This window comes from Melanotaenia boesemani, chromosome 18, assembly GCF_017639745.1.
Source record: "Melanotaenia boesemani isolate fMelBoe1 chromosome 18, fMelBoe1.pri, whole genome shotgun sequence".
Lineage (NCBI taxonomy): Eukaryota > Metazoa > Chordata > Actinopteri > Atheriniformes > Melanotaeniidae > Melanotaenia > Melanotaenia boesemani.
Window position 1 is genome coordinate 29,563,818 of NC_055699.1, and position 22,774 is coordinate 29,586,591.

Below are 22,774 nucleotides of genomic sequence, written 5' to 3' on the forward strand. Positions count from 1 at the left end.
AAAGCCTCTGCATTTCCATGCTGGTCCCGGTCCAGGGGTCCAAGCCCAGAGCAGTGCAGGTCCAACACTTCAGCATACAGGAATCACATTGTGTTTGCTCCGTTATTAAGAGTCCAAGCTTTCAGAGCAGTGCAGGGCCCGCGGTGTTCCCAGCACTCCAGTGTGCTGGAACCCTATTGTAACCACTTTGTTTTATTATTTATTACAACAGGGTTTGCAGGAGCAAATATTAATTTTGGTCATTTTCTTTCTAAACCTCATAATCTCAGCTCTGACTCTCCCGACCACACCTCCCCTTCCAAAGCCTTTTCACTGCAAGGTCTCGTTGTTTACATGTATGTGCTTTCTGCCAATATTTCATTAAATCTATGTTTGATTTTCTGCAGTTATTCATTTCAAGTTTTTACTAAATTTTTGGCATGTCCTAACTTGCCATTTTTTGCATGTTTCCAATTCAAGCTTCAGATTCATTCAGGAACTCGTTAGCATCTTCAGACGGATTGATTTATGTAATCATTAGGGCCCGACCGACATGGCTTTTTTGAGGCAGATCCGATATTTGGCAGAAAAAGTTTCTGATAACTGATCAATTGGCCGATTAATTAAAAATATATATAATAAATAAAACTTCATTTTTGGTTCTTTCACGCTTACACCAACAAAAATGTGAATTACAGGCAGAACATTTTACTGTTTCACAATATTTTGTTTGTTCTTTAGTATGTTTAACTTTACAACAGAAGAATTTTCTAAAACATGCAACAAAACATTAAATAACTGGGAAATTAGATGTAGATGGACAGCGTCATTAGTCTGTAGTCATTTTCAGTAAGTCAGCAGTGGGAGTGGAGCACGAGAAGTTGCCCAGTCCTTCCCCCACGTGCTCTCCCTTCTCTGAGGGGGGTCCTGACCTCTGTGTAGCCCCCAGGCTCATCAACCACTGCCCAGTCAGTGTGGCTCCAGCCGCTCATATCAGACCCAGGATTAATGCTTCTCAGGGAGGTGACCTTGTAAATCCTACAGCTGTCACCATTGGGCACCTTGGTCTGACTGACAAGCTTAAAACTTATTTCATCCAAAAACGGTGGGAGATAAACCAAATAAATCAGACAGCCAATCCTGACCTCCTCACCCTCACAGCTGCCTACCTTTGACCTCCGACTTCACGCATTAATGTGGTCAATGTGGGTCTATTTACAGATGGGCAGCGCCAGTGGCAGGTATACCATCACAGGAGACAGACGTAACAAACTCATGGTTACTCAACAAAAAAAATCTATAAATAAACTGTATAAATGAATGATTAATTAATATATCTTGTTTGGTACTTCTTGCTGATACAAATTAGAAGTAGGTTAAAGTACAGGGAGAAAAATATATATAAGGTGTTTGCCTTATATAACCAACATGAGTGAAGTTAGCAAAACATTATTTATGCAGCCTTCTGATGCCCTTTAATGCTAAATTACATTTTCTTTACTCCAATATTTTCTTTGCCATAAAATATATCATGGCATTTATCGTATATGAACCAAAATAAAAACCAGATTTGCTTTTCTTAAATGTCAAAAAGATGTCATCTTTGATAGAGTTGTATTTTATATATATAATGGTCACAAATGGTCCGGCACTAACTGTAACACATAGTGAGTCGCTGTTGCAGCCGGTCACATTAGTATTTTGTGATTTAGTAAAACTAAGACATGACATCATGACGGTGGCTGAAGACAGACTGTAATATTAATAAAGTTTTCTGTGCTGCAGTGAATAAACCTCCTAAAATACGTCTCAACCAGCAGCTGATGGAGTGATGAACGCTTGTTCTGTACACTCAGATATTTTGTACACTTACATTATTTCTGCAGCTACATAGCTAATTCTATGCTATGTTGGGATAACAACAGCGATGTTATTGCTAGAAGGGTAGCGCCTTAAGCTAATTTAGCAAAATTTAGCAATGCAGTGAAGCATTGATTGGAGTCAGAGCTCCATCTAGTGGACAAACGCTGTAAGGACATCATTCTGCAGACTCCGACACTTAACAGCATTTACCGTTTTATGAGAAAGTAAGAACAAATCAGCATATAATCTGCAAAACGGCCGATATTGCCATTTTGAAAAGAGCTAATATCAGCCGATTAAATGAGCCAGCCGATAAATCGGTCAGGCCCTAGTAATTATATAAATTATATCATTTTTTCCTCACTGTAATTAGTAGGTGGTGCCCGAGGCTGATAAAATAATCATTTTAATGTGTTGACGCTACATCACACATTATTTGAAGAGTTTATGAGGAAGTTCATGCATTAAAGTGACGTCAGAAATATCACTGGACTTAAGCAACAGACAGAAGACTGCAGGCTTAAACGAAAATCCAAATCACTTCAATTCCTCTGATTATTCCAGCTGATTAGAGACTGGTTTCAGTCTTTTCCCCATCCCACCCAGACGTTTGCTTTTCAAGCCTGTGTGATCTGGGATAAGCTGCTAGGAAAAGCTGAATTCCTGCATCTGTCCTCCAGCTGACCCCATCTTCTTCCTTCTCCTCTACCTCGTTTCTTCAACAAACAAACAAAGGAGTTCATGTTGCCACAGGCCTGCAGAAGTACTGTGATGACAGTACCCAGAGAGGACAGAACACAGTCGTCTGTGAGGAGATGTGATTCAGCTGTAGCATGGATTTAATCATGTGGCCGGGTTGAATCAAGGTTCGATCTGTCTTGTAGATCAGTTTAGTCTACAGGGATCTGAAAGCTTTCATACATTCATTAAACACATTAGCTGCATCACTTTAGATGCAACACAGTAAAAGTAAGAAGAAGCAACACGAAGATGAAGAGATCTTATGATGGGATTTGCCTATTAATTCACTTAAAAAGATACCTTTTATTGAATCCACCTTCTCTTATTGACACTAACATTGAATATTGAATTGCTCTAATTTGAGCATTGATGGGTCTTGATTCAGATATTGCACATGCAGGTAGGGATATCCCAATTATAGATTTTGTTGGTTAAATTATTGTGGGGCAAATAATAATTATGCATAAATTTAACAACATTATAAATGTGTAAAATCACATGAACATGACTTATACGTCTTTAGTTCTATTTATTATTAGAAACAACGTAACCAAATAGTCACATTCACACCAAATCCTCTCTGCTCTGCAAACAAATAAATCCTACATATTAATATCCTCTGGATTTCTCTATGAGGAAATAGATAGAAATAGATGGAAAGGCTATATAACGCAACGCTTAATTAACGTCGTTAAATTTTTTAATCACGCGTTAATTTTTTTTTTTTTTTTTTTTTTGCTGGCCGCTGGCTTTGATGACAGAAACATGGCGTCCATGTCTCTCTTCCCTGCTGCAGCAGTGTGTCTGACGTGATCGGGAGAGAGCGGGTTTATTAAAATAAAGAGATGTTTTCTGTCTGGAACAGGAAGAAGAAAAAAAGAACCGACGTTTCTCTTTGTCAAAGTACATGCAGATGGACAGAACATCGTAATTTTTGGACGGAAAACTTTATTTTTTTTTTTTAATAAATGCGGTTTTAATTTATGCAAGACAGCAAAGGTAAGACATGTTTTCTGACTTTTAAAAACGTGAAGCATAAATCGAGCCTTCTTCTGCCTCTGGTTCGGTGAATCTTGGTCATAGTGAGATGAAACTTCCAGCTGTGGAATCTGTGAGATGTGAGCTTTCAGTAGAGGAGTCGTTTGTTCGTGTTCATGCCGTGGGGTGGACACGGGGAGACATCATTTGTGTTTACATATTTTTCAGACTTTGTGTAGCTGCTCTTTAAATAATTTGTTGTATTAACTGTGTGTGTTGGTGATAGAAATGGTTTTACTGAGCTGGTAGCTGAGATTCTGGACTTTCTGTGGATACCACACATGTTTATAGTTACATCTACAGACCTGACGTTACACCTGGAACGAGATGTTAACCCCTAACTCCCGGTAGCGGAGGCTGAAAATTAAAGTTTAGAGAAATTATATCCAGAAATGTGGATAATGAAGCAGTGAAGGTGCATGGATGGAAGTTATTGTGCATATTGTGAATATTTCTCTCTCCTCACCATCTAGAAGCTGTGAGATTCTCATCCTGCTTTCTGTCTGTTCACCTGATGCTGATATTCATCACATATTGTTCCTTCTGTGTTTAGAAGGAAGCAGCTTCACAGCTTTAAATTCATCCTGCTGACTTTTTACCTTTTAGTTAGTAAATCCTGAACATTTCATCCTTCTTTCTCATAAATATGTGATTTTATAAATATATATGAAGAAATATTTTAACTGTTGCTGTTTAAAGAGAAAACTGCTGCTAAACCTGTTTATGTGTTTAGTTCAGGGGTCTGCAACCTTTCCAATCCAAAGAGCCATTTTCCCCTCAGCCAGCTAAATAAAACTCCAAATGTTACCAGACTTTTCAAAAAGGCAAGTTAATATATATTTTTAATGAAGAGCCACCATAGGATGTTTGTTATTTTTGAAGAACCACATGTTTTAAGTTTAAGGTTTTAAAATAAAGAAAAACATAAAATCTTTATTAAAAAAAAGAGGATAGACAGACTTTCTGCTAAGGAATGTAGATATTTGTGGAAAATGATGTAAAAGAAAGAAAAAAAAAGTCCATGGTTTCCAACCTAATGATAAGAAAGATCAATTTAAAAAAAATATTTTAGCCACGTATTTAGAGGCATTGTGGAAGGTCCAGAGAGACACAGGTTAGAGACCCCTGATGTAGTTTGTAAACCAAAACTTACTGCATTTTCTTTTTATAGCTGTAGGCCTTTTTTCAAAGGAAAGAGACATTTTGCGCGAAACGATGCAATTAATCGCGATTAATCGCAGCATGTCATGCGATTAATCGCGATTAAAAATTTTAATCGTTGCCCAGCACTAAAATATATACACACACACACATATATATATATATATATGTATGTATAAATATATACATATAGATAGTTCAATACACAATGTTTAAAAGGAGATTTCAAAACATCAGGATGAATATCGTGTTTCAGGATAAATCCAAAAAATATCAGGATATCAGTTTAAAGCCATATCACCCAGCCCTCCTGTAGATTACAGAATCCGGTTGTACAGCCTGAAAAACTAGGTTGGACTTTCTGGAGCAGTTCTGGTTCAGGTCCTATTTAGAAGGCCAGAGTTATTTTGTTTAGACTGGCAGCTATGAAACTGAGTAAGTGGCTTTGACTTGTGGAGTCTCTCAGGGATCAGTTCTTGAACCTTTTCTGTTCAACTTTTATGTGCTCTCTTTGGGTCAAATATTACAGAAGTTTAACATCAATTATCACAGTTATGCAGATGATATACAACTTTGTTTGTGTCACCAAACGACTGCAGCCCAACAGATTTTCTGTGTCACTATCTGGAAAAAAAAATAAACAATTGGACAAGAGTGAATTTATTACAATTAAATGACGACAAAGTCTCTGGGCTTTTGGGGCCCTGGACCCTTCGCTCTGGCTGCCCTGGTGGCCCACCAGGATGGTCTTTGTGGTGGGATGGCTTGGGCTCGTGCTCTGGGATTGCTGCTTATTGGTCTGGGTCTCTGGGCCGCCCTAGTCCGTAGAGGCGTGGTCACACTCATCATCCTCTGCATGTTGACACAGTCAATAAGTTGTCTAGTGATTTTATTCACTAACACAGGGGTGTTCAACCTGCGGCTCCGGAGCAACAAGTGACTCTCTGAACCTTCCACAATGGCTCCTAATACATGGCTAAAATGCTAAAGAACTAACTAATGTTTTAAAATATTGATAAAATACCAAATGCAGGTTTTTAATTTGTTTTTTTCGTGGAATAATTGCATTGAATTTCCACAACATAACACTAAAAGCACCAATAATATATTTTTTCTTTTCATTAGGCTGGAAACTTTTTTTTTTAACAGATATTTTCCATAAATATCTACATCCTATGAAACAAAGTCTGTCTACTTTCTAGGTTTTCTTTATTTTAAAACCTACAAAACAGAAATAAAAATGTGGTTCTTAAAAAATGACAACTAATGTCCTCTAGAAGCTACTTATCAAAAATAAGTTGTCTTTTTTTAAACGGTAACATTTGCAGCTCTAAACGAGTTTTATTTAGCTGGGATGAAGAAAAAAAGTGCTCTTTGGATCGTAAAGGCTGCAGACCTCTGCACTAAGAGATGGTTTGTTTTAGGGTTTTTTTCCCCTCTGTTTCTGGTACTTTCATTGTTGTTGTGATACATCTTGTTTTTGCCGTCTTGGTTATTTGTTTTAGGAACTCCTGATGATTGTCTGCTTAGTTTACATGTAAAAGCTGTAGGAAATTCTCTGTTGTATTTCTGTACAGGTGTAGCAGCTGCTTGTCTGGTGTGGATTCAAGGTCGTTGCTTCTTTCTATGTATCTTTGTCTCCTCTTCCTTTTTTTCTACTTTCCTTTTTACTTCACTCCATTATTCTCCTTTTTTTCTGTCCCCTCCAGGTCCAGCAAGATTACATCAATTCCATAATTCAAAATAAATAAGTTAAAAAATTAAAAAAATAAATAAACAGATTATCAAGAGGAGCCTTATACCCATAAAGCTCCCCTTCGCATTCTGCTTCCACCATGCTGGACAGAACAACGTAAAAAATAAATAAATACATAAAAAATTAATTAAATGTTTTGTCTCCCAAAAAGACCAGCAGAAATGAATCAAAACAAAAATCTCACACACAAATCAAGCACAAAATCAAAGAAATCATGTTTTCTGCTGTTAATGAAGCAATCAGGAATAAAGTTCCTAAAAGTTTGTGGACGGGCATGTCAGAAATAAACAAAGCTCTATCATGCATGCAGCAGGCACTGTGCACTGCCTACAGATATGTCCACGAGGTCACACATGGATTCTGTCAGCAGCCCCCCATCCACACACACACACACACCTGCCCCCAATAACAGCAAAAAAAAAAAAAAAGGACTTTTGTCCTTACTTTCCTTATTAATTACTCTGTTTACATCTAAGGGGAGCAGCCATGAGGATGATGATGCTGCCAGAGATGGGGAGAACCAAGGTGCATTGGATGTGACGTCTCTGCCGTCTCTTCAGATTCCTGCAAGAAGCAGGCGTTTGACATACCTGCAGGCATCTTAAAACACACACAGCCCATTGTAAAGCCCTCCTTCTCCCCCACCATCCTGGCTTTTCTTCCTTGGATCAAAGTCTATTATGTCACTGTGTCCTCCACACCTCCTTGTCCTCGCCTGAAAACAAACTTGTGGTTGTTTGGGAAGAGGAAACGCCGAGGCCATGCTGCACGGAGGCGACTTTGAAAACCTCAGTAACTTTTGTCGTTGCCTTCAAATGTAGGAACTGTGCAGCCGCTGCTCATCAGCGCCACAGGATGAAGGGAATAAGAGCACATTTCAAACCAAGAACCAACCGCCACACATGTTGACAGAAGATTTCACTTCTAAGGCTTAAAGGCAGGTCTGAGGCCTTGCCACAAACACACACATAAGGAGAGAATAACAAAGACCCACACGTTCATAGTCTCACACACTCCAAATGGAAAATCTCCTAAATATGGCAAGCTTTCTGTCTACAGAGGAGACATCAGTGACAGGAATTAGGCTTATTTTCCAGCTCGAGGATTAAAGCTGCAGCATGAATATTTAAAGGAGATTTATTTTGGAATCATGCTAAAGCAACTACAAGAGTGGCAGCATCACTTTATCAAGTTATCCACGGTCAGGACACATGACTCGTCAATCAAAGGAAGATGACCCAACAGAAAGCAAGACAAGTTTCAGACAAAACGTCTCGCTTGCAAACAGTCTTGCGAGCACATGTTTTACTATAGGAGTTTATCACATAAATAAATTAATAAGTAAGTGTGTTTGGGTTTTTTGAGGTTTGATTTTATGCTCTGGAGCAGTGATGGAAGATCTGTCTTTTATCAAAGATTCTGCCCCCTTTCAGCTCCCAAATGGCTCATTTCTAGCTTACCATTTATCCTAATTTAGCAGATATGAATGGTTTGTGTAAATCTGTTCAACATTTTAATTAAACCTTTAAATAATGAACTGAACACAGCAAGCAAATCAAATAATTTGGTTTTCACAGAGTTCTTCACATTTTCTCTCCCTCACACTTTTTTACATAATTGTACGATCCTAGTCTGTCCTTGCATGTGATTGGATGCATCAAAACTAAACCCCGCCCCTCCTGTATGGATTCTCACCAGACATGAACAGCAGCTGTTAACAATTCATGTCTCCCCAAGCAGAGCAGACTCTTCTAGTTCACTACAAAGAATCAGTTCTCAGTCATCACACCTGGAGGATCAAGAGAAAACGTTTCCGTGTAAAAGTTCCTAATCTGTAAATAACTGAAAATGCCCCTCAAGAGACATGTTCCTGGTTCATTCAATGACTGGACACATGTTTTTTTTTTTGTCTATTTTGGCTGTTTGAATACTTTTGATTTGGTTTTTATTAACCACATAAAATGTTTACAATTTCCATGTTTGGTATCTTTTTTTTCCCCCAACAAAACTTATATGACCTGGTCTTTACTTAAACCAAAATTATTAACAGACTGGGCCCAAAACACACAGAAATCTTCAAATTTGAATTTAGAAATGTTGTATTTACTAGAATAAAAACCATGACTAAAAAAAGATGAATATATTGTAAGAACTGCAACCCCAGTCCACCCCATCTTTACGTAAGATGTAACTAATAAGTTAGACGGTGAATTTGTGTATTCATCTGGACACGTTTTAGACCTAAATCTTACACAAATGATTATTTTCTCATAGCTGACACTGATCCAGTGGTGGCAGCTGTGTGTCCACCATAACAAGCTGTGCCCTGGAAAGACTAAGAGATTTATCTATTGTCTGGTTTTACAATAAAAACAAATCAGACCAGAACACATCCTGCAAGAACCTGCTGCTGATTGTTTTCGCCTCCTTAAACCAGCTTCATTTTTGAGTTTTCATAAGCTGAACAGAGATGTTTTCTTCTGTGTTCTCTGCTTCTGAAGCAGGAACTTTCTGAACTTTGTTTCCACGCTGCACTCGCTAATCTCCGAGCTTCACACTGAAAAACTGCTGCCTCCCAAAGAACTCTTAAAAAATTATAATAATAAAAGCTGATGGGACAGAAACAGAAAAGATAACCAAGAAAAAATAGCTGCATTCAGACATTAGATAAGAGGTTTAGTGTGCTTCATTCAGAAGAAAGAGAAAGCAAAAGTCAGGCATGTGTTATAGGTACATTTATTAGCACAAGGTGCAGACTGACGACAGAAGCACATCTATAAAAAGGACAGGAAGATGACTGACTGTATGTGGAACAAAGAAATTAACAGGACGGAGCAGAACTGACAGAAGAAAAACCTCATGGAGTAAACAGAAGTGGGAGTTCATACAGAACAGGTGTTGCTTTGTCTGTGGATCACCTTCACCTCCTCATAACCCACTTACAGCTACTAGGAGCACAATGATACCACGATATCATACATGGTTTAAATGATTCGATTCAGTATCCAGAGATCGATGAGACTAATACTCACTACTGATTTCACTACTGAAAAAAAAGACTAAAATATTGAAATCAAATTTTTAATCAGACATTTCTGATTTCTGAATCAGTAATCCTAGAAGTTGAGCTTTAAGGGGTACAAAGGCTTGTCACTGGGGTAGGGTAGTATGCTCAAAGGTACTGCTGCTGTATTCCCAACAATGAATTTTGTACCTTATAAAGACCAGACACATTATTGTGTTGCTGCTCTTCGGTTGTTGTTGTGATTCCCTGTTTTCTTAAGCTTGTCTTTTTTTTTATAGTGCTCCGATGATGTGGTGGAAAAAGTGGCCAGAGAGAGGGAAGTGTGGGGTTTCTGTTTAAGCTGCTGCCCTTAAAATGAAATGAAACAATTCTACACATTCTTCCTAAGGAACGTCTCATTAATGGTAATTTTCAGTTTGGATCAACAGTATTGGATTGCTGCTCATGTCTCGATGCTGATTAATGCATCATTACATCCCTACCCCCCCGATCCACTGAATGTGGAAGCGCAGCGGCAACACCGAGCTTTCCGCCTGGCACCCTGCCACGCCAGGAGCATTCAGAGCTGAGCGCCTCTGCTGTGGCTGATGATCGGCTCACTCATTCACGCAAGAATAACTACATCGTGCGACAGTTGGAGCACTTATGGGCAATTTAAGAGAACAGTGAACCAACAAAAGTTTATTCAGCCAGTCCGTCCGGGTCTCACGTGCTTGCTCTTCATTTCTTTATATTAGCGATGTGTAGTGTCGTACAAAATGTTGTGAGTTTCCACCTCCAAGATAAACGTCTCAACACCCATGATGTGAAGGATCACGTGAGACCCTCTATCACCCGACGGCCTCGTGCTCGTGCCGCCGGTTATGATGGAACTGACTTCCTGCCTGAAATATCTGCTCTGCTATAGATTGACGCGGCACTTCCGGTGCGATTTAAAAACGCAGCGCGGCACACCGGGTGGAGGCTAGAGGTGCCGCGATCAGCTGCAAAGCAGAAAAACAGCCGCTCCGCAGCGCTTCTGCAGTAACATCAGACAGAAGCCGTCTGAGGCCCATCACTGTTTCTCTGCAGGTTTGTGCTTTGTGGAAGACTCTACCATCTTAACGAATATGAAGAGAATATTTTTTTAAAAAAGAAGAACATCTGAATCGGTTCGGACAAACTGAAATCCTCTCTGGTGTTTTCAGCACTAGCTTGTGGCTTACGGATCACATCAGTTTTCAGCTTCAATACGGTTTTACAGCAACATACACAACAACCAACCACCCCTCAGATTTCAGTGAGTCACATAAAAGCTATTTCTAATAAAAAGAAGAACTGATTTTGGCCTGAACTGCAATGTCTGGGATCACGTCATCTGGTCCCTGAATGTGCTGGTTAAAGAAGATGGAGGAAACTTCGGTGAGAGGGCTGCTGGGGAAAACAGATCCTTTGCTGAGTAAAGACATCACCATGTCGGGGAGCTAATGGAGAGGTGATGACAGATGAGCCTCGCAGCACCGCACACTCGGCTTGAAAGGTATTGGACAGCAGGACTGCTGGATGGTGTCTGTGCTTCACCGCTTCAGGACATGAACTCATGAACTTACTGTCGGCTGCTGTGTCAGAGGAAGGCTGTGAGGGGAAAATCTGTAGATGTGTGGATTTTTATATGTCATTGCTTCTTTTTGCCCCGCCAGGCGTTTTAGTGGTGTAAAACTGAACTGAATCTTTTATTTTGGGACAAATAAAGCTAAATTGATGGAGTGAAAACAGTAAAATTTCTTTCCTTTTCCAAAAAGGACTGTTTGTCCAGCAGAAGGAATCCCGGAAGAACGGTTTGTACTCAGGTCCTGATGAAGGAGTCATTAATACAACAGCTAAGGTGTGTATTTATTGGTGTGTGTTGCACAGGGAGGAGGTGCAAAGAAGCAGAAGCACAGCTGATTGACAGTCATCAGGGCGATGGAGGCGGGTTCTAGTCCTCTGAAGCATTGGGTTGGGGAAGGAGGAGAGAAATAATGTAGGGAGGATGAACATGTGGTGTGATCGAAACAATGGATGCAGTAACGAGAATGAAAAATAAACAAGAAATTAACAAAAAAAAACAATAAATATGAGCAAAACGGATTTAAAGGGTAAAGAAAAAGGATGGTATGAAGGAATGAGGGAGGAAGAGGAAGATAGCAGGTTAGTAGCTGTCTCAAAAAGAAATGCAAGTCATCTAATAAATGTCAAACATGTCAAAAACAGAACATTTAATCTCCATACCAGCCATGCACAAGCATCATGCAGCAGAGGGCATGCAGCATCTTAACACACACACAGACACACAAACTCTGTTAAGATTCGGTTTATGCTCTCAATTCTCTGACCCAGTTACTGCTTTTACCTCATGTGTCCTCTCTGGGGACAACTGGAATAGCAATGATGAATGGACCTCCTGCACCTTGGCAAGGCCAGAAGCTCCGTCTACTGAAGCTACCTATAAATAAAGACTTTCCACCCCGCTGATCTGATGCAGTGGGAGAAAGCAGTTAAAGAGATGAACCCGAACCTTAACAGAGCATCATTTTAACATGCTGCTCTTCATCACATGCTCACTTACAGTACGGTCCATGGTAACCATGGTAATACAAGATACTTGTATCATGCTAACAAACACGCCAACAGCGAATGGTCTACTGTCCAAAGCATCGTCCACAGATGTACCAATCCCATGCAGCATCTCAGTTCCGATTAGCAGACCAACTGCACTATGAATGACAAGGTGACGTAAATACGGTCTGTAGGTCACACCTGAAAGCACCATGGCGACACTTGAAATGCTAACTGCTAACAGGCTAACCATCCAGGATGTAATTTTAGTTGAGTATTTTACATTTTTAGGTACTTAACTCTTCCACACCGTAACATTTCATATGTACATGTAGGGCTGGGTTTACAAAAAAATCGATTTATCGATTAGAATCGATTCAAATTTAATAAATCTTATATCGATTCATAAAACTTGGAGATCGATTTTTTTATACGTCCTCTTTTCCAATGACATGTCTGGCATGATTTGGTGAGCATATTTAGACAACTGGTTTCCTGCATCGCCTCCATCCAAAATCAGCTTCTCTTGCTGAGATCATGTCTAATTTTGATCATTCACCAGTGTGGATTATGTTCACCTGTAAAGTATTTTGCAGTGTTTTACCACTCACATTCGCAACTGACGCTAACACAGCGGACAAAAATATGAGTTTTCTCACTTCTCTCAGGCAGATGAAGATGGAAGCATCTTGAGGAGCAGATGGAGGCGTTACACCGATGTCACAGTTGACACCATCACGTTATCTGAGATCTGAACTGAATTAAACGGTTTCATCAGGTCATTTAAAAAGTTGAACTTCTTTTCATGCTAACATGCTGTGAATCTGGGTAAACCCGGTATTGTCCTGGCATTTCAGAAAAACATGTAGATGTGTCAGATAAGATTACAGTAATCTGATTACTCCCAGATACTTGATTTTGATTGTGACATAAATGGACTAGGTGTTGTGTAAAAACTGCTATCTGAGACGGTCTTTAAAATTCAAGAAAATTGAATTTAATCAAAATTCTAATTAAAATACTCTGTTGTGAATTGATTGGAATCGATTCATTAGATTAAATTAATTGATTAGTGACAATACCCAGCCCTATGTACATGTAGTCAGGGTCCACTTAATCAGGACCACCTTGCAAGTAACTGGCTGTACCCCCTATTTTCTTAAGAACTGCCTTAATTCTTGGTGTGATAGATTCAACAAGGTGATGTAAACCTTCCTCAGAGGTTTTCTCCATATTGACATGACAGCATCACACAGTTGCTGCAGGTTTGTTGGCTGCATCCACGATGAGAATCTCCCGTTCCACCACATCCCAAAACTGATGAAGATGCTACACTGTGGTCATAAAGGGACGGACATGGTCTGCAACAATACTCAGGTAGGCTGTGCTGGTTAAAGCTAAGCCTGATAGACTGTCTGATTAAATAGCCCTTTTCAAAACATTCAATATCAGCTGGAGTTTTGCCGATTATATTCTTTATTTCTCATAAAAAGATAAATGTTGTCAAGTGTCGGAGTTGTGCAGAGTGACGTCATTGTGCCGTTTGTCCACTAGATGGAGCTCTGACTCCATTCAACCAGCCAGGCAACACTACAGGGGTGGACAGAGGGGGGGGGGGGACTACAGAGTGAGACATCGTCTTCTTTTCTTATCTCTGCTGAGAGTTGCACATGCGCAATAAAGTCCGCCAGGGGTAAAATATGGCAGCGGACCAGGGAGTAAAACGGCAGCGAAGGACGTCAAAAGTCTGGGGTAACTTCACATTAAACTTACAAAATAAATTAAATACATGTGAGATTTGTAAAGCGGACCTTGTGTGCGACGGAAGTACGTCTGCAATGTTCGAACATTTAAAGAGGAGGAACGTCGGACTTACATAACAACCTCATGCAAGAATTAAAAGCTGGAAGTGAAATAAGATCCATTTAATATTAATGAGATACATAATCCGATCGACTCGTCGTTTTAATAGTCGTGACTAATCGACCATCAGAATAGTCATTAGTTGCGTTCAACTCTCCATCAGCTGCATGTTGAGATGCATTTAAGGAGGTGTGATGTGAAGCAGATAGGAGGAAAAAGTTAAAATGAACGTTACTCTGTCTTTAGCAACTGTCATGATATCATGTCACTATTAGTTTTGCTTGGTCAGAAAAAACTAGAACGGGACTCAGGCTGTAACAGCAACTCACTAATATTGTGAAGTAACATGACTTCCCGACTATTTGTGACTATTTTATTTTTAAATGCAACTGTTAAAGATGACGTGTTTTGACCTCTGAGAAAAGCGTCTCTGGTTTTTATTTTGGTTCATATGAGTCATGACTTCATGGCAAAGAAAATAATGGAGTAAAGAAAATGTGATTTAACATTAAAAGGCATCAGAGGGCAGCATAAATAATGTTTTGCCAGTAACTTCACTCATTATATTGCTTATATATAAAAACACCAATGGTCTAAATCTAAGATAAATTCAGTAGTACAGCTGGTAACTGTATTAATGCATGCTACATAGAAAGAAAAATTTACTATGCAAACATAAAATGAAAATGAAGCTATTTTATTCATACATATTGTTTTAAATGAATCAGCCGATTATTTAATTATCAGAATTGTTTTCTGTTAAATCAGAACTGGCATCGGCCTCAAAATTGGTCGGGTTGTAGTTCAAACCATGTTGGTACTAAGTTGAACCAAGGCAGGATGGATCCATGTTTTCATGATGCTTCCAGCAGATTCTGAGCCTAGCTTCTGAATGTGGAGCTGAAATGGAGACTCATCAGACCAGCAACGTTTCTCCATCTTCTATTATCCAGTGTTGGTGAGTCTGTGTGAGTTGTAGCCTCAGTTTCCTGTTCTTAGCTGGCAGGAGGCACCCGGTGCTCAGTTGTCTTGACCATGCGTACATGACTAAATCTACTGAGTTGCTGAAGTAACAGGCTGATTAGATATTTATGTTAACAAGTAACTGAACAGGTGGACCTAATAAAGTGGCCGATGACAGTGTCTGGGTTTAGTTATTACTTGCTTTAGTTATTATCTAAAATATCAAAATGATACAGGAAGAAGAATAAAATTATACGAATGAAGGAACTGAAGCTACTCTGATAACATTAAAAATGTTGCCTGAAGTAAATCAATTTTACACAGTAACAGGTGAAAAGTTTGAGCGTGATAAACTTAAAACTTCCCATACGAGACGGGAGCTGTACAGTCCAGGAGAAACACCATATTTCTGATGGATGTTTTGTTGCAGAATGTGACACTACTGTCTGATGAATGTGTAGGTATCCCCCAAAAAACATGTGACATATAGTTTTATTACTTTGTTTTTAATGGTATTATTCCTATTTTCTCGTTTAGGCAGAAGAAGAGCAGCACATTAATATGAGTAAAGGGCATCGCTGCTGGTGGCTGCTACTATGATGAGAAAAAAGCCAAAATAATAATAATAATAAGCACTGAATGCAGCTACATAATTCCACTCAGGATCTCTGTGGTTTGCCTGTGAAGCAAAATACGTACCTCCTGCTTAAATCTAATCTTATAAAATCTTATACAAATCTTATATAAATGAAAAAAACATAAAAGTGTTTGGTAGTTTAGTTTTCTTAAGTCCGGTTGGGTTTTTAATTAGGAGTCTACGATTTTTTTAACTTTGAAAAGTTTTGGTTTGCAGCAGAGCGGCTGCTTAGGGCTCCTATTCCACCAGGGGTCCCTTAAAATGCAAAAAATATGAATGAATAATTTAAATAAAAATGGTAATACACACAAAAACTCTGTTTTATACAGGTATCTTTATGGTTGCATACAAATAATGCAGGTTTAATAAATCCCTGTTGCTGGCTGCTGCCTCTGTTGTATGACTGCACAAGTCTGAGTCTGAATTAGGTTTGTTTCAGCAGGGAAATGTCTAAATCCTGCTGGACAACGACCCTCAAGGACCAGGATTGAGGATCTCTGATGGAAGCCAACTACAAATAGTGTAAATAAATGATGCGTTACATTTTCAGTGTATGAAATTATCAAACATCAGTAATACTTGAGTACTAGCGGTGCTACTGCGGTCGGGGCTCCCCCCTAATCAAATTCTTATATTAAGAGACATTAATATCTGACTGTAAGCCAGGGTGGATCAGTCAGTGGCAGCTTCACGTGATTCATTTTCAGTATAGGTGAGGAGCGGAGGTGAACATCTACTCTGACTACAGCTGGAAGGGACGGCGGCATCAGGACACCTGTCATACGGCAGTACAGCTGCTCATTGAGAAGAGTAAGAATGATATGCTTTCATGTCAGTCTCTCAATGTTTTCAATAACACCAGAAAAAGTCACTAGATTTCTAGCTTTTTAAAAAAGTCACTAGAGGGGTCTGAAAACGTACTAAATATAGAAAACAACGTTGCTAGACTGACTACACAGCAAGTTACCGGCTTTTTCTAAACTTACACAGGTTCACCGCTCCAATTTTATGTGCACAAATGTGTACATGCATATAGTATTTCAAACCCTGGATGTGTGTACATTTTTTCCATTAAAGCTAATTTGCAGTGGGGATTGAATCCTGTTGAGTGCAGCTATAGGAAGTCAATGCCTAAAAGAATTGCAGCTATGGTATTTCCACATGGCCTACATCTGTAGATGAGTCTGTGTGGGTTCTCATTGGTCCAGGTTATGTCACCTTTAGAGCTTGCATAGAAAGAAAATAAGTCTATATGAATGAAGACTCTGCAGAGGTTAGGTTTAAACCAGCAAGATTAAAATGAGTTCAAATCGCCATAAAGTCTACACTTTGTTCTCTTTCAGCTGAACATGTTGGATTGCAAAAGCTTGACAGGATGCTGCAGAGTAGAAAAAGCAGCTCACATCCTTGTCAGAAAGCAAGTGTACACACCAATATACACAAACATGCAGAACCAAACACAGGTAGAAGATATGAAGAAAGTAAACAAGAAAAGACTTAAAGGGTACAGCTGGTTGATGAAGATGACCAGGCAGCTTTAGCAAACTGGCTAGCAGCAGAGGGAATTGTGGGATATATCTTACCGGGCTTTTGTACCCCATGAGTTTCCTGCTCTCCATTCTCCAATGCAGTAACAGCATCTGCACATGCATTCACACACAAAGACAAAAACAAGCAACCACATTACTATCCGTCTGAGCACTCGTGGCTGGCCGAAGCATCCAGAGGAACCACTAACCCCGGCCTGACAGGCTTTTGGAAGGACATCTCAGTATGGCAGCAGGATGGGGGTTTCTGGACCACACAGAGCAGTCATGGTCAGGCTGAGGTCAGCACATAAACACAGACAAGTGTCAGAAGGAGACTTCTGGCTGATAAATTATGTGATGTGAACATGAGTATCCAACAAACAAAAAATATCATTGGTATAACAACTGAATGAGCATTTGACTACAATTTAGGTTCATTGGCAACAGGTCAGTAACATTACGTGTATAAAAGAAGCATCTTAGAGAGGCAGAGTCTTGCAGATGTAAAAATGGACAAAGGTACACAAATCTGAGACAAACGCAGTCTATAAATTGAGGAACAACTTGGATCTACACACAACAAAAAAAAATACCTTCCATTTCATTTTCTACTGCTTATCTGGTGTCGGGTCGCAGGGGCAGTTGCCTAAGTATGGAAACCCAGACTTTCCTGTCCCCAGCCACATTCGCCAGCTTATCCGCAGGAATCCCAAGGCGTTCCCAGGTCAGCCGAGAGATGTAGTCCCTCCAGCATGTCCTGGGTGTTCCCCAGGGTCTCCTGGTGGCGCGTGCCCAGAACACCTCACCAGGTCACCAGGGAGGCGTCCAGGAGGCATGCTGACCAGATGCCCGAGCCACCTCATCTGGCTCCTCATGATGAGGAGCAGCAGCGACTCTAGTCAGAGACCCTCCTGGATTACCAGGCTTCTCACCCTATCGCCGGGTTTTGGTAAATCGAGATCTTTGTCTTTTGGCTCAGCCCCTTCTTCACCACGACAGACCATTGCAGAATCCACATCACTGCAGAAGTTGCAACAATCCGCCTGTCTCCTGCTATATCCTTCCCTTGTGAACTAGACCCCAAGATACTTGAACTCCTCCACTTGGGGCAGGACCTCATTCCCGAGCTGGAGAAAAGCCTTCCATCCTTTTCTGGCTGATTACCATGGTCTCTGATTTGGAGGTGCTGATTCTCATCCTAGCCACTTCACACTTGGCTACAAATCGCTCCAGCGAGAACTTAAGATCACGGCCTAATGAAGCCAACAGAACCACATCATCTGCAAAAATCAGAGACCTAATCCTGAGGTCACCAAACCGGATCCCCTCAACACCTCAGCTGCACCAAGCAATTCTTTCCATAAATTTTATGAACAGAATCTGTGACAAAGGGCAGCCTTGGCAGAGTCCAATGTTCACTGGAAACTAATCTGATTTACTGCCGGCAATGTGGACCAAGCTCTGGCACCAGTCGTACGGGGACCTAACAGCTCGTACAAGGGGGTCTGGTACTCCATACTCCTGGGGCATCTCCACAGAAGTCCCCGTGAGACATGATCGAACACCTTTTCCAAGTCCACAAAACACATGTAGACTGGTTGAGCATAATCCCACGCTCCCTCCAAGAACCTGAAGAGGTTGTAGGGCTGGTCCACTGTTTCACGGCCGAAATGAAAACCACACTGCTCCTCCTCAATCCGAGGTTCAACTATCTAATGGACCCTTCGCTCCAGCACCCCTAAATAGACCTTACCAGGTAGGCTAAGGAGTGTGATCCCCCTCTAGCTGAGGCACACTCTCTGTTCCCCTTTTGGAAGAGAGGGACCCCCACCCCAGTCTGCCAGTTAAGGTGAACTATCCCTGATGTTTATGCAATGCTGCAGAGGCGTGTCAACCAAGAGAGCCTTACAGCATCCAGAGCCTTAAGTAACTCCGAGCAGACCTCATCCACCCCCAGGGCCCTGCCACCAAGGAGCTTTTTAACCACCTCAGCCCCAGAAATGGGAGAGCCAGCACCAGGGTCCCCAATTACGCAACCTTGTCAGAGAATATGTTGGTGGGATTGAGGAGGTCTTAGAAGTATTTCCTCCACCAACCCACAACGTCCCGAGTCAAGGTCAGCAGCCCTCCATCCCTACTGTCCACAGTGTTGTTGGAGCACTGCTTCTCCCTCCTGAGCTCTTGGATGGTGGACCAGAATCTCTTTGAAGTTGTCTAAAAGTCATTCTCAATGGTCTCTCTAAACTCCTGCCATGCCCAAGTTTTTGCCTCAGTGACTGCCGAAGCCACATTCGGCTTAGCTTGTCGATACCTGTCAGCTGCCTCTAGAGTTCCACAGGCCAAAAAGACCCAATAGGACTCTTTTTGACAGCATCCCTCACTGCTGGTGTCCACCAACGAGTCTGGGGATTTACACCGTGACAGGCACCAATGATCCCACGGTCACATTTCTAGTTAGCCACCTTAACATTAGAAGTACAGAACACAGCCCGCTCAGACTCAATGTCCCCCGCCTAACTCAGGACATGGTTGAAGCTCTGCCCGAGAAGGAAAATAAAACTCTTTTTGACAGAACACTCCTCCAGATGTTCCCAGCAGACCCTCACAACAAGTTTGAATCTGCCAGGCCTGACCGGCATCCTCCCCCACCATCTGAGCCAACTCACCACACTCTCCTGACCCGAGTGCCCAAGACATGTGGCCACACATCTGATGACACTCTTATGCTTGAACATAGGGCTGGGCGACTAATCGATAAAATCGATAAATTAAATTTTCCATTTCTGGAGATTTATTTTTATGAAAATCTGGATTTTTTTCCCCATAGTTAGTTAGCAGCAGACTTAGCCCTCCCTCCACACCAGAACGGTGTTTGTCTGACAGATTTTCAGTGAAGTGACCCTTCACTCATGCCTGGGATTTAGCTGTGCGTATATCTGCAGTGAGAAATGCTGCTCTCTATGAGATGCAGAAGTCAACTTAATCCACAAACTCTAGTTAAGAGACAACCTTCATCAGGGGAATTATTTCTGCAGTAGATCCTGTATGATAAGGATCCAGACGGAAAGAGATCACGGATGCAGTTGTGTCACATATTTTCTATGTAAGAAGTCGTTCATATGGTGGAAAAGTTATGACATTATATGCTTTATTTTTGCTGGCATTCATTTATATAATGAATGCCAGCAATATTTGACACACAGGTTTGGGTGACAGAGTTAGGATATCATCAGACCTGTTTTTGTTTTGTTCTGCTGACAAGTTGCTGGCAGCTGCATAATGTCCTTCATGCTTCCACCCCATCCGACATGCCAGAAGCCAGGAATCCAAAATGTTGCTTTATGTGGACGATTTATTGCTCACTTTCAAATTCTCTATTGAGCCTCCCTTGGCTATTACAATCATTAAATCAAGAATCTGGCTATAAAATAAATGTTCCTGAAAGTAATATTAATATTTATTCATTTTCTGTTCCACTTAGTCCACTTATGCGTCACTGGGAAGCTGGAGCCTATCCCAGCAGTTAGTAGGCAAGAGGCAGGTACACCTGGACAGGTCGCCATTCCATCACAGGGACAACAAGAGAGACAAACAACCACTCACTCCTAGGGAGTGACCACTTCCTGCTACACCACCAATCCTTTTGTATCAAATTCAGCGGACATCAGTTTGGAAGGTAATTTAGCTTACAAGGTTTTTGTTTCTTTGCTAGTTAAAAATCACATGTTTGTACCTTCTATGTTAGACAGGGCCTTTGAAATCTAAAAAGGATCTCCTCATTGCATGACCTTTATGTAGACAATTTTGCTTCTTTTGAACACTTTTACAATTGAACAATTTTATATTTCCAGGTCCCTTTTTATTTTCAGATACCAACAATTTCGTAATTTAATCATTTTACACTGACAGCTTCCCATCCCCACCACCAGCCTCACTTTTAGAAGCCATTTGTAAAGTAAGCAGAAACCATTGAGAAGGTGTATAATCTCCTTATGCAAAAAAGCTCAATCACTCTGGAACAGTTTAAGAAAAAGTGGGAGGAAAACTTAACATTCATATCACAGATACAGACTGGCTGAAGATCATTCAGAGAATTTATTTGCCATCCATTTGTCAAAGACATGCTGTTACCAAGTTCAAAGTAGTATACGAACTCGACTGGTCTAAAACCAAACTATCCAGATTAAGACCTGTAACACAGGTGCTCGTCATAAAATTAGAAAATCATGAAAAAGTTGATTTATTTCAGTAATTCCATTTAAAAAGTGAAACTCGTATAATGTAGACATTCATTCCTGCCGCATTCCTTGTGTCAAGCCACTCTAGAACAAGAGACAGTGTCAGAAGCGTCTCGTCTGGGCTAAAGACAAAAAGCACTAGACTGCTGCTGTGTGGTCCACAGTTATGTTCTCTGATGAAAGGAATGCATGTCCTTTGGAAATTAAGTTTCCAGAGTCTGGAGGAAGAGAGGACAGGCTCAGAATCCACGTCGCTTGTGGTGGAGTGTAAAGTTTCCACAGTCAGTGATGGTTAAGGATGCCATGTCATCTGGTGAGTTTGCTTTCGCACTCGAGCGTCATTTTGGAGTTGTGTTGCAGTTTCTCCTCCTAATCTGAAGGTGGCAGCAGGGGTGGTATCGGCTGGTAAACTCACCAGGTCAGAGTTCTTTTGATGTTTCACTTCGGTAGGTATTTTCTGTTTTAAAACAACAATAGTGTCCAGTATGGTTCAATGTCTATCTAAGCTAATAAGCTTGTGGAAGAAAACAAAGAAATACTTTGATCAGCCTCCTATCAACATGATCCACTGGTTATTGTTTTTAAAAATGGTGGTTACCACACAAATTCAGCCAGAAGATCCAGACATCCGGCAACATGTGATCCCAAACTGACCAATCACAAGGGAGTACCTCCGGATAACTGCCTCTGCATCGCAGGGGTGCACGTCAGGTCTGGGAGAGGTGCACGTCAAGCCTCTGTGGAGCTATGCAGTGCTTACGGCGATGACACCATGCAAGTAATAATCTGCCTTAAGGCTGGAGGCTAAGGCTGATGGTGATGAGATAACAGGGCCGGTTCACTCATCGGTGGTGCTAAAAACGCAGAAACTGCAGGGGCTAAAAAACAAGACTTGTAGTATTTGTTATAATTGTTTTATTGTTGTAATGTAATTTGAGGGATCTAAAGTAGTATCTAAAAATTGGTTAAAAAAATACTGGCTAATTGCTATGGCTGATGACATAAAAATCATATATCGGCTTCGCCCCAAAGAAAAACATGGGTCGATCAATTTTCTAAAAAGGCAGGAAGTCAGAGCCATGTCTTTCTCTCCAGAGAAATTAAAGTACTGCCTCAATTAACATGCATGAAAAAAGAAAGTACATATACAACTCACTCTCATTCTCTGAATGGCTTAGTCCATTACAGGTAAGTTGGAGCCTAACCCAGAATTTAACAGGTGAGAGGCAGATACACCTGGACAGGTTACCAGTTCATCACAGGGCCAACAGAGAAAGAGACAATCAACCATTCACACACACACTCACTCCTAGGGAGATTTTGACTAATTAACCTAACATGCATGTCTTTGGACGGTGGGAGGAAGCCGGAGAATCCGGAGAGAACCCACGCATACACGGGGAG

At 40.8% G+C, this 22,774-nt stretch overlaps 1 protein-coding gene across 6 annotated transcripts in view; it reads right to left on the reverse strand.

Moving 5' to 3' along the window:
• The window catches only part of LOC121628811 (microtubule-associated protein 4), a 126,115-nt gene that overhangs the window by 72,288 nt on the left and 31,053 nt on the right, over positions 1-22,774 (reverse strand). For 5 of the 6 annotated variants that reach the window (XM_041968154.1, XM_041968152.1, XM_041968150.1 and 2 more), the window contains exon 3: positions 17,187-17,243. The exons of the other annotated variant lie outside the window; for it this stretch is intronic. In XM_041968154.1, coding sequence (XP_041824088.1) covers positions 17,187-17,243 — 57 coding nt within the window. The remainder of the gene's footprint in view (positions 1-17,186; positions 17,244-22,774) is intronic. 6 annotated transcript variants of the gene reach the window in all.